Here is an 11,840-nt window from a genome sequence, read left to right on the forward strand (position 1 = left end):
GGGTTGCCATGCTCTTCTCCAGGGATCTTTCTGGCCCAGGGATCAAACTTGTGTCTCCTGCATTGGCGGGCGGGTGGTAAATGTTAACGTGTCACTAACTTAAGAAGGGTGTCGTCAAGGCCCTCACTCTCCTCCTAGGTTTCCCACCGTTTCCGAGAACTCGTGCAGCTCTTCCACACAGCCTGTGAGGCCAGCTCTGAGGACGAGGACGACGCGACCAGTACCAGCAACACAGACCAGCTGTCTGACCATGGGGACCTGCTGTCTGAGGAAGAGCTGGATGAGTGAGACCCGGCATGTGAGGCGCCATCTGAGGATGGAGCCCGCCGGGCCCCCTGGTGGTCAGGGGGAGGGTGGGGCGCTGCGCTTCGCTCCTGCAGCTCTTGAGTGTGCGGAGCCGGAGGAGCAGGGGCCAGGGGCAGTGACAGGCAGGCTGAGGTCGCACAGTCCTGCCGCCCTGTGCATCTTTTATGAGGACCTTAGAGACAGCTGTGAAGAGCACTGAGGGAGTGGGCGCAGTCCTTTCTGTGTTGTGTGTTTTTCTGTCTGATGGTACATATTTATTGTTGTGTGGTCTGATCACAGTGTTTCTAAATGTAATAAATGCGTGTGTTGGTGTAGCCAGTCCCAAGACACTGAGCTCCTGCACCCAGCAGTTTTTATTGTAAACTAGTCCTTTCCTTCTCTTGGCGCGTTAGTCCACGAGTCGGTCGTCGCCGCTCTCGTAGCACTGGGCCAGGCTGCGCAGGTCCTGCAGCGTCTCTTCTAGGTCATCCTGTTCCACCCCAGCGTCCATGAAGCTGGCCCAGCGCCGCAGGTCGAGTTTGGAGAGATCTTTGGCCAAATCCCCCAGGGCCCGGTTCAAGGAGGAAGAGGAGCAGAGGGCCCCGAGCACTGGGATGCTCTCCACCGCTGCAGAGAGAGAGGATGGGAGCTGTTCTTCCTGGGGCTCTGTCGCTCGCACGGGGAAGTCTGGGCCTCTGGCAGACTTGACTGTATAGTAAACTACACAGTGTCCTGTCCCCTTTGTATACCAGCAACCAGGGCAAGAACACTTCTCCCAGGAACCACAGAGTGAATAAAGGAGTGTAACCTGGGCCCCTCCCCAGGACTTTCATCCATGAAGGGAACTGGAAAAGTCTCTCATGCTTGAAAACCTCTGGGTTTTCTTCACTTGCTACATACCTGTCCCTGTTGGGAGACCATCCAGAACTGAACCGTGTTGGCTGAGGCTTGAGGAGAAGAGGGAGGGGTAAGGAGGGACTACCTTGCAGGGAGTCAGCAGCAGATGAGAAGAGCTGTGGGGGCGAGAGAACAGCAGCCGAGTGAGAGGAAGTCAGGGGAGGTCTGAGGTCTGTGAGGAGAGGAGCGAGCATTCTACTGACCTCCTGACTCTAGGCTGCTGCTGCTGCAAATACTGGGCCAAGACTTCTTCCCCAGTGGCGCACGCATGGAGCGGGGAGGGCAGAGGTGTCCCGGGGGCGAGCTGACTGCCAGAACAAAGCCAAAACCACCTTTAATCAGTGGCAGCTCGAATGAGAAACTAGGACTTACGTTCTCAGGCCGTCAGCTTGATCAGGATGCTCAGAGTCTGTTTTACTAATAAGTGGGGCAGAGGGAAGGTGAGCAGGGCAGTGCCATTAGGCTGTCCGGAGGTATCAGGGAGAAAAGCATGTGGAACAGAAGTCTGACAAGGGCTCCTGAGGACCACCAGTCCTTACCTGGTGTGGTGTGCTCTGTCCAGACCTCTCAGCACCACCGACTGGGCAAAACAGCATGTTCCAGAAGGGTCCCCACATGCAGACAGAGGGGTCCATGGGGTGGCCTCTCCAAGCTGCATCAGGGTATCAGGGAGGGACTGGCTTGGAACTGAGGGGAAGGGGATAGTTGCTCCTGCTGTCACCACCTAAAGGCAAGGAAGAAGTCAAGTTACAGAGCCTTTCTCAGCCCTGACCCAGCTCTTCACAAAGCTTCATACCTTTTTCCCAGAGAAGTTCAGCATATCAGCCAGATGAACCATGGAAACTGGTGAGGAGCGTAGGCGATAAGGAACAGTGACTGTGTCCAGGGCTGTAGCCAGGATGGCACCACAGTGGAAGGGCAGAGTGGCCTGTAAAGAGGATATGAAGAAAAGCACTTGGCCTTTTGGGTGTAGAAGAGAGGCTGTGTCAGCAGAGTAGTAATGGCAGAGAGGTCTGTGTGCCTTGGGACAGAGCAGGCGTGTGCTTGGCCCCGGGCTGGACAAGCATAGGACAGTGTCATTTAAGAGGCCACATCAGGGCCGAGTTCAAGATGAGGCTTCAGAATAGATCCAGCAGCGGGTAAAGGCTGATTTGGGAGCGTGTGTGTGCGTGTGGTGCCCTCTTATTAGCTATAAGTCAGAACAAGAGCATCGAGTCTTACGTCATACTGCAGGAGAGGGAAGCTGACGGGCGGCTCGGGTCGCAGCCCCAGGCTCCCACCCAAGGATAAGGGGCAGACCAGAGAGCTGTGAGCAGACAGGTGCACCAGACCGAAAGCTGTGTTTAACAGACGGTAGATGTTTTTCTGCAGCTCCTGGTGAAAGAAATGACAGCAGTTTGTTTTAACCAATGTTCTCACTGGGCTGCATTCCTTCATTTCTCCCTGGGGCTCTTCCCCCCACACCCTGGAAGAACTACTCACCCCAAGGCGGTACGGACCAGGGAGCAGGCCCCAGGTGATTATTCCCCTCCCTGAATACTCGTCTTGTAGCAACTCCGCAGCCTTGGCGCCCAGCCCAGAGAAGCCATCATGCAGGTCACACAGAATCTGGAAGCCCTGGAGAGAGGTGGAAAGTGAAAATGGGCAGATGAGGGAGGTTTCTACCCCACTGCCCGCCGTGCCCTCAGCTACCTGCAGGTAATCACACTCCTCCACGTAGAAATGCAGCCTGTCCTCCAGCTCTTCCAGGTACTTGGGTTCCTTCAGGATGCTCTCCCCTTGGCCGAAAGCCTCCAGGCGGCCTGCCTCCCTGCCACACAAAACCACAGTCTGGGACTTACAGGACTCCCCCACTTCTGTATTTCTGCCTAAGATCTCTTGTTTTGGAGGAGGGCAGGGAAGATGGCCTCAAGAGCCTCATCCAACACTGGTGGGGACCCACATTCTTGCCTTAGAGCCTCTAGCTCCCCACCCCGCCAGTACCACACCTCATACCCATCATGGTTGTACTTGTGAATCATACAGATGCTCCGGGGGTGGAGATGGACTCTGAGGAAGTCTGACCAGACTCTGATACTGCCCTCTGTGGGCATAACTGGTTTTGGAGTTATAGCGTTGGTGAATGGTGGGAGACCTGAAGAAGAAGCAGAGGCAATGTGCCTTTCTCTGTGTTCCTGCACTGCCCAGTTCCCCATTCTGCAGTCCCTGGAGAAGTCTCACCTTTGCCATTGGGAATGGATTTGACCCTCCAGGTACCATCACTACTCAGCACTCCCTGGAAGGGATAAAAAAATCTACATTTAGGCCCAGGCAGTCTAGAGGCAAACACTGATTTATTCCCCCCACCCCTTTTTTTTTTGCTGGCCACACCCTGTAAACTCTTTCCTGTTCTCATAGTGGTCACAGTCCTTTAGGAGGGAAAAAGTGCTTTTTCTTAAAATACCATTCTAGGGCACTGAAGATGACCAAAATGCTCTTTTTCTCTGCCCCAGTGGAGGCACTCTGGTTGTACCACTGGGCTTACAAGTTCAGGACAGAGGCCCTCACCTCTGCACTCAGAAGGTCCTGGAGATAAGGGTTCTTGGGATAGAGCTCCTCTTTGTGTGTGGTGAGCTTCCCCTGCCTGAAAGAAAGTGGAAATTGATCATAGTGTCAGCTTCCTTGAGTTCTCCAGCTTCCTGCGCTCCTTCCCAACTCCTCTCCAAAATCACAAATACCATGCTATTGCAGCATCTAGCTGTTTGTCCCTGTAGAGTCCACCTTCTTGCTTTAGAGAGCTCAGACTACCTGTACAGAAATAATAGGCAATGTTAGGTAAATCCCAGCCCCTCCCGTCCTGCAGCTAATCTTCCTCCCATCACCTGATAACCTGCTGACACCCTCACTCCAGCACTTGGCCTTTCCAGGCCTTCTTGTAATATACATGGGCTAGAAAAAACCCCTGCATAGGAAAATCTGGATTCCATCCTTCATTTCCCAGCTTAGTCATTAGCTGTGGAACCTGGGCAAACACCACAACCAGCGGTTCTAGGGGAGCGCCACAGCGCTGAGCATCACACTGTCCAGGGACAAGCAGCCCATTCGAGACCGCTCTTGAACGGAATAGTTTTCTTGCGTCCCCTCGGGTGTCGGCATAGTGTGGTTAGCTCTCCCTATGGCTCCTCATCTCTAGTCCCACAGGCTAGTATAGTAGGAGTCAAGGATCTTGACGCGAACCGCTGCTAGAAACTCCACAAGCGAAGGGGAACACTGGTAACTGGCTGACCCGGGCCACCACCTAACCCTTCAGATCCATGAGGATGAGTCTCGGCGTGTAGGTCTCTTGGCCATGTAATGTCCGGCCGGTCCGGTACAGGACGTCGGGGCACAGCTCTCCCGGAGGCTCTTTGGCATCGGTCGGCCTGCACAACGCAGCATCCTGGGGAGGCACAGAGGAAGGACTGGACTCGGGCGGCGAGAGGAACAGGCCAGAAGCAAAGACTTCTGGAGACCCGGAAAACTCAGCTGAGGCGGCCAAAAGACCTTACCTGCTGGTTCCACCAGTGCGCTCCCACGAAACCCGCAAAATGTCCCAACTGCAAAGTGAGCACCTCCCGAGCCCCGCCCGCCATGCCGCGCGGCTCCGCGGAGTAGAGCGGCAGCTCCCTGCCCACCGTTGCTCCTTGTGGATTGGCTCAGCGGGATGTGGGTGGGGTCTCATCCCCGGAGTCCTATTGGTCCATAAACACATCCTTTCCCATAGGATAAAAGATTCGTTGGCTTTAAAGACCCCGCATACTATACCCCGCCTCTTCCTAGCGTGGACCAGTCCTGCTTACCAGTTGTCGTCCAGGGGCGGGGCCCCGCGGCGTTTGCCGGAAGTTGTAGGCACGCGTGCTCAAGCGCCCCGCTGAAGCGTTTTTGGGTCTGCGTCTCAATGTGGGCTCCCTAGCGTTGCTCCCTGAAGATTCTCATACATACTCCTTGCGGCTCTTGCAGCTGTTGCTTCTTCTTTCAGAGGGTACTTAATGCTGGCTAATAGCGCCTCAGGCAAAAAATAAAACCTTGCCAGAAAATAGACTCCTGGAGGACGAAATGGTAACGCACTCCAGTATTTCCCCTGGGAAACCCCATGAAGAGAGGATCCTGGCGGGTTACAGTGCAAAGGGTCGCAAAGAGTGGGGCATGACAGAGCACAGCACAGGAAATAGACGCTTACTTAAAGCCTCACATGCGTTTTCTTCTTCTGTCCAAAAGTCATAGCCTTCCTGATGTGACCCTGCGGACTGACTCGCTCGCTCGCTCTGTTATGTAAATCAATCGGAGTACGTATTCTTTTGCTTCTGCATTTTGTTCAGTATTGTTAAATTCTTCCCTGTTCTTACATATACTTAGAGTAGTTCATTTTCATTGCTTCAGAATTCCATCTTATGATTATACCTCAAATGATTCACTGCGGATAATAGACTTTGAAGTTGTTTCCAATTTGGGACTATTAGCTGCAACGGTTAACATTCTTGTGCATGCGGACATGCACACATTTCTGTTGCGTATATACCTAGGAGTGTAATTGTTGGGTCATGAGAATGAATATGTTTGGATATGGTAAATAAACGTCTCTAAATTTACCAATTTACAGTTTCACCAGCAGTATAGAGTTTTCAGGTGATGCTCCATAACCTTGCCAACATTAAAAAATTTTTGTCATTATCATTGATTTTGATTATCGGTGAGATTGAGAACATTTTTTTGTATGTTCATCACCTTTAGAATAGTCACTTTTGTGAGGTGTATGAGCATGTTCAAGTCTCTTGCTCATGTTTCTTTTGGACTGTCTCATCTGTTTGTAGGGTAAGTATTTGATTCTGAATACAAGACCTTTGTCAGTTATATGTGTTGAAACTATCTTCTCCCACCGAATTATATTAACTCTCCCAGTATGTCAGTTTTTGTTTTCTTAGGCTATGTTATTAATACATACTACTTTACATTTCCTGATGGATTGAAACTTCCGCCATTACAAACTATCCCTCTTTTTCTCAAATGCAGTTTTACCTTAATACCTATTTTGATAGTAATATAGATGAACCAGCTTTCTTTTGATTAGTGTTTACATGGTGTCATTTTTTTCACTTGTAACTTTAATTTGTATTTTGAAGACAGTATAGGCCAGAAGCAAACACCAAGATGGGAGTATACATATATGTGCTTTGTCAGGGAAATGCCTGTGTGGAAACATCTCAGGGAACCAGAGGAGGCTGGGAGTCTCAGACCTTGAGGAAGGTATGAACCTAGTGAACAGTAGAGGTAAGGTAGAAGTCTGCAGTTTGTTTTTTTAACCCTTATTGAGGTGTTTTTTATATACACTAAATGGTTTGTGTCATTTATATCCATTTTAAGTGTTTGATTTTGTAAATAGAGAGCTGTGCAGTTATTACCATAATTCAGTTTTAAATCATTTACGTCATCCCCAAAAGATTTTTCCTGTGTGATTACAGGTAAACTCTGTTCCTACCCCTAATACCAGGCAACCACTAGTTTACTTTTGCCTTTATAGATTTGCCATTTCTGGACATTTCATATAATTATACAAAGGTGGTCTTTTGTGTTTGGAGTCTCAGCGTAAGGTTTCTGAGTTCCTGTGTTGTAGCATGTGTTAGTATTTTGCTCATTTTTGGTAATCCATTTTTAAGTTGATGAAGAGTTGGACTTTCTTCACTTTTTAGCTATTATGAATATGTTGCTATGAACAGTCTCAGCTGCTGGAACACAACTCTTGTGTGGACATATTTTAATTTCTTTAGGGTAGATACTTAGGGGTGAAATTGCTGGATCATGGGATAACTTCATGCTTAACATTTTTAGGAACTGCCGAAGTGTTTTCCAAAGTTATATTTCTATTTTATATTGGCACTTGAAATGTTAGAGGTTTCTTTTTTTCCTCCTCCTGTGTGGTGCGGTTTGTGGGATCTTAGCTCCCTGACCAGTTGAACCTGGGCCTGCAGCAGTGAGAGCATGGAGTCCTAACCACTGGACTGTCAGCGAATTCCGATCAAGGGTTCCTTTTTCTTCACATCCTTCCCACCACTTAGTTGTTTTTTTGAATTCGTAGACATTCTAGTGGGTGTGAAGTAGTATTTTATTGTGGTTTTAATTTGCTCAAATCACTAGTGATGTTGAGCATCTTCTCATTATCTTGTCAGCTACTGATATGTCTTTAGTGAAATGTCTATTCAAATTATTTATCTTCTTATTAATGAGGGAATCTACCCAGAAGTCCTTTTTAGAAATAGGATTTACAGATTTTGGCTCCATCTGTGGCTGGTCTTTTCATTTTCCCAGTGGAAATAAGTTTTAAAATCTTGATAAAACCCAATTTATCAAATGGGATTTGTATAGCTCACATCCTCTTATGGAAGAAATATCTAATTTTTATATAGATCACAGCTTCATATGAAAGAAATATATGCCTAATTCAAAGTCATAAAGATTTCTTCTGAATGTTTTATATTTTACTTTTTAATTAGGTCTATAATCTATTTTGGATGTCTGATGTGAATAACAGTCAAAATTCATTTTTTTGCATGCACATATCCAATTACGGCTTGATGTCTTTGTTGAAAATCAATTGACCATAAATATAAGGGTTTGTTTCTGGACTCTCAATTTTGTTCCATCGTCTTCCTTTATGCTACTGCCTTTGACTGTGTGGATCACAATAGACTGGAAAATTTTGAAAGAGATGGAAATACCAGACCACCTGACCTGCCTCTTGAGACCTGTATGCAGGTCAGGAAGCAACAGTTAGAACTGGACATGGAACAAAGGACTGGTTCCAAATAGGAAAAGGAGTACGTCAAGGCTGTATATTGTCACCCTGCTTATTTAACTTATATGCAGAGTACATCATGAGAAACACTGGGCTGGAAGAAGCATAAGCTGGAATCAAGATTGCTGGGAGAAATATCAATAACCTCATATATGTACATGACACCACCCTTATGGCAGAAAGTGAAGAGGAACTAAAGAGCCTCTTGATGAAATGAAAGAAGAGAGTGAAAAAGTTGGCTTAAAGCTCAACATTCAGAAAACGAAGATCATGGCATCTGGTCCCATCACTTCATGGCAAATAGATGGGGAAACAGTGGCTGACTTTATTTTTTTGGGCTCCAGAATCACTGCAAATGGTGATTGCAGCCATGAAATTAAAAGATGCTTACTCCTTGGAAGGAAAGTTATGACCAACCTAGACAGCATATTAAAAAGCAGAGATATAATTTTGTCATAAAGGTCCATCTAGTCAGGCTATGGTTTTTCCAGTAGTCATGTATGGATGTGGGAGTTGGACTATAAAGAAAGCTGAGCACCGAAGAATTGATGCTTTTGAACTGTGGTGTTGGAGAAGACTCTTGTGAGTCCCTTGGACTGCAAGGAGATCCAACCAGTCCATCCTAAAGGAAAGCAGTCCTGGGTGTTCATTGGCAGGACTGATGCTGAAGCTGAAACTCCAATACTTTGGCCACCTGATGCGAAGAGCTGACTTCACTGGAAAAGACCCTGATGCTGGGAAAGATTGAGGGCAGGAGGAGAAGGGGACGACAGAGGATGAGATGGTTGGATGGCATCACGGACTCAATGGACATGAGTCTGGGTGAACTCTGGGAGTTGGTGATGGACAGGGAGGCCTGGCGTGCTGCGGTTCATGGGGTCGCAGAGTTGGACACGACTGAGCGACTGAACTGAACTGATGCTAGCGTCACTTCACCTAAGTTACTATACCTCCTTTAAAAACTTATTTGGCTGCATCAGGTGCTGGTTGCAGCTTGTGGGCTTCTCTCTCGTGGTGTATGGGTAGGTGCTGCTTCTCAGTAGCTGCTGCATGTGAGCTTGGGATGGCATGTGGGATCCTAGTTCCTCAACCAGGCATCAAACTCGTGTCCTCTGCATGGAAGGCAGATTCTTAACTACTGGACCACCAGGGACGTCCTTTAATTACTGTAGCTTTTTTATTTTTAACTGGAGGATAACTGCTTTATAATGTTGTATATTACATTCTGAAAATAGGAAAAGTCCTGCTTTGGTCATTTAAAAAATCAATTTGGTTTTATTTCCATATCAACTTTAGATTGGTTGTCAATTTTTGCAGAAAAGCCTACTGAAATTTTAATATTGATTGTATTGAATTTATGCTTCAGTTTGGGGGAGAATTAATATCTTAACACTACATAGACTTGCAATCTATGACCATGGACTGTCTTTTCATCAACTTAGATTTTTAAAAATTTCCTCAGTAATATTTTATAGTTTCTGGTGTATGTATGTCTTGCACTTCTTCTGTTCAGGTTGCTAAGTACTTTATTTTCCTGTATTTTTAGAATAGAATTACTTTATTAATTTCATTCTTGGATTTTTCATTGCTAGTATAGAGAAATACAATTGGTTTTTGTAATCTTGTGGTATCGTGACTTTGCTGAACTTGTTTTTAGTTCTAGTAGACGTTAGTTCTAGGAGTATGTTACCTGAAAGTAAAGACAGTTTTGCTTCTTTCTTTTGATTCCAATTCAGTCCACTTGCGTGATGAAGAAAAGCCCCAAGAGGCCAGCTGTGCAGCAGGCTTAGCATGGAGACAGTAAAACTTGGGTCATGAGGATCAGGTCTGAAGGATCTTAAGAAGCAAAGGGGATTAGATAGGATAGGTGATAGAGTATTTGGAAAAAGATGAATTCGTATTTAACAAATTGCAAAAGTAATGAGGCAATCCTTCAGTAAGGATTTTGTACATAATTGATAGTATACCATTCCACATTCATTAAAGGGAGTGAAGCGTATTGATTATGAGCTCGGCCTTCCAAAGATGAGAGCATTTCCCGGCCACATGTGCAGTGAAGGATCAGGCTTGCAATCAGTCAGGTCCCGACCAGTAACCATCTGGTAAGGGGAAGTGTGGTGACATCTTGCTTTTTTGGGAGGGAAGTGACAGCCCTGGAGTTTTTAGGGGCCAGCTGCCATCGTCAGGCTAGGCTGCAGTGTCAGTGTTCCGGCGGCCCCGCTGAGTTTATCACAACACCCCTCCCCTGGTGTGGTCAGGTGTCGTCAGTGGCTGCTGACTGTGACGGTGTACCTCTTAGGCTGTGCGTGCTGCCTGTTTCCTTTTCTTTCGCTTTGTATCTTTGTGGCTATGCCAGGGCTTCATTGCTGCGCAGTCCTGTAGCCGCAGCGCATGAGCTTCTCCCGCTGCAGGGCAGGGGCTCTAGAGCGCGGGCCCAGTGGTTGTGATACACAGGTTTAGCTGCCCCTCACATGGATAATCTTCCTGGACCAGGGACGGTCCCTGTGCCCTCTGCATTGGCAGGCGGATTCTTAACAACCACCGGACCACCAGGGAATTCCTTCCTTTTCTTTTTAAGTTCCTTAGAGCAGGCATTGGATTTACAAGAAAAATTGACAATTTCTAAGATATGCAGAAACATCAAGGTATAAAAGAGTAAGTACACTATTGTGTTTAAAATTTTTTTTAGAATTTTTTCTCTAGAATTTGGTTGCTTCCCAACCAGTCCATTCTGAAGGAGATGAGCCCTGGGATTTCTTTGGAAGGAATGATGCTGAAGCTGAAACTCCAGTACTTTGGCCGCCTCATGTGAAGAGTTGACTCATTGGAAAAGACTCTGATGCTGGGAGGGATTAGGGGCAGGAGGGGAAGGGGACGGCAGAGGATGAGATGGCTGGATGGCATCACTGACTCGATGGACGTGAGTCTGAGTGAACTCCAGGAGTTGGTGATGGACAGGGAGGCCTGGCGTGCTGCGATTCATGGGGTCGCAAAGAGTCGGACACGACTGAGCGACTGAACTAACTGACTGAGGGAGCTGAGAGGAAATGAACCTGGTATTCCAGGAAATGTTTCTGTATGGTTTGAACTTTGTAATGCATTGTGGTTCAGTTGCCATGCCATGCCCGACTCTTTCCGACCCCCTGGACTGGAACATGCCAGACTCCCCTGTCCTTCAGTTACCTCCCGGAGTTTGCTGAAGCTCATGTTCACCGAGTCAGTGATGCTGTGTAATCATCTCCTCCTCTTCCGCCGCCTTCTCCTCTTGGCCTTGATCTTTCCCAGGATTAGGGTCTTTGGCAAACATAAAGACATAGTGAAGCCACTGAGTGGCATTAAGGGAACTGCACGGTGCTGTTTAGGAAGCTCGCTGAGGCAACCTGGTGGAAGGTGGGCTGGGGGAGGAGCCTGGAGTAGTTAGGAGCAGAGAAACAAATCAGCAAAGGATAACAGCAACTCAAACAAGAAGTGGTGGCTTATATAATAAGGATGGAGAGGAAGAAGTCATTTGAGCTATTGAAAAGGTACATCTCAAGGCTTGGGAGGTGCATCAGTCAGAGAAGCAAAACCATATTATTCAATAAAAAGCATCTGTTAAATGGGTTCAAGCTTTCCAGTTGTGGCAGCTGGTTAAACAGTCTCTGTAAGGGTGCTGTCTGATGCTGCTATACCATCAGTCTAGCTAAACTGGGGGTTGGTCAGGGATGGAGTTTCATTTTTGATAGGGAATCCTTGAAGAGGTGGTTTAGGGTAGGGACAGGGACAGCAGACTCTAATGAAAAATCCTGATATACATTCAGACTCTATCATAGTAATTTTTCAAATAAAGCATTAATAAAATCCAAGTTAT

General features: G+C 47.2%; 2 protein-coding genes across 3 annotated transcripts in view; one reads left to right on the top strand and one right to left on the bottom strand.

Moving 5' to 3' along the window:
* LOC104987394 (GON-4-like protein) overlaps positions 1 to 648 on the top strand; it is an 85,331-nt gene extending 84,683 nt beyond the window's left edge. Inside the window, 1 exon segment of the mRNA XM_010838270.1 lies at positions 139 to 648. Coding sequence (XP_010836572.1) covers positions 139 to 288 — 150 coding nt within the window. The 3' untranslated portion in view covers positions 289 to 648.
* Positions 638 to 4,850, bottom strand: MSTO1 (misato 1, mitochondrial distribution and morphology regulator). 2 transcript variants are annotated; one of them, XM_010838269.1, is made up of 14 exons: positions 4,710 to 4,850; positions 4,465 to 4,600; positions 3,900 to 3,969; positions 3,730 to 3,805; positions 3,403 to 3,457; positions 3,193 to 3,316; positions 2,875 to 2,992; positions 2,665 to 2,799; positions 2,404 to 2,556; positions 1,979 to 2,110; positions 1,722 to 1,906; positions 1,386 to 1,490; positions 1,186 to 1,298; positions 638 to 912 (listed from the first exon to the last, which is right to left on the bottom strand). In XM_010838269.1, the coding sequence occupies exons 1-14, from the start codon at positions 4,791 to 4,793 to the stop codon at positions 695 to 697; spliced, it is 1,704 nt and encodes a 567-aa protein (XP_010836571.1). In that variant the 5' UTR covers positions 4,794 to 4,850; the 3' UTR covers positions 638 to 694. The 2 variants fall into 2 exon arrangements, with proteins under 2 accessions (XP_010836571.1, XP_010836570.1); XM_010838268.1 differs by having other exon boundaries at positions 642 to 912; positions 3,178 to 3,316; positions 4,710 to 4,849.
* Between the last annotated feature and the right edge of the window lie 6,990 nt (positions 4,851 to 11,840).

Source organism: Bison bison, unplaced genomic scaffold, assembly GCF_000754665.1.
Source record: "Bison bison bison isolate TAMUID 2011002044 unplaced genomic scaffold, Bison_UMD1.0 scf7180017864093, whole genome shotgun sequence".
Taxonomy (NCBI): Eukaryota; Metazoa; Chordata; class Mammalia; order Artiodactyla; family Bovidae; genus Bison; species Bison bison.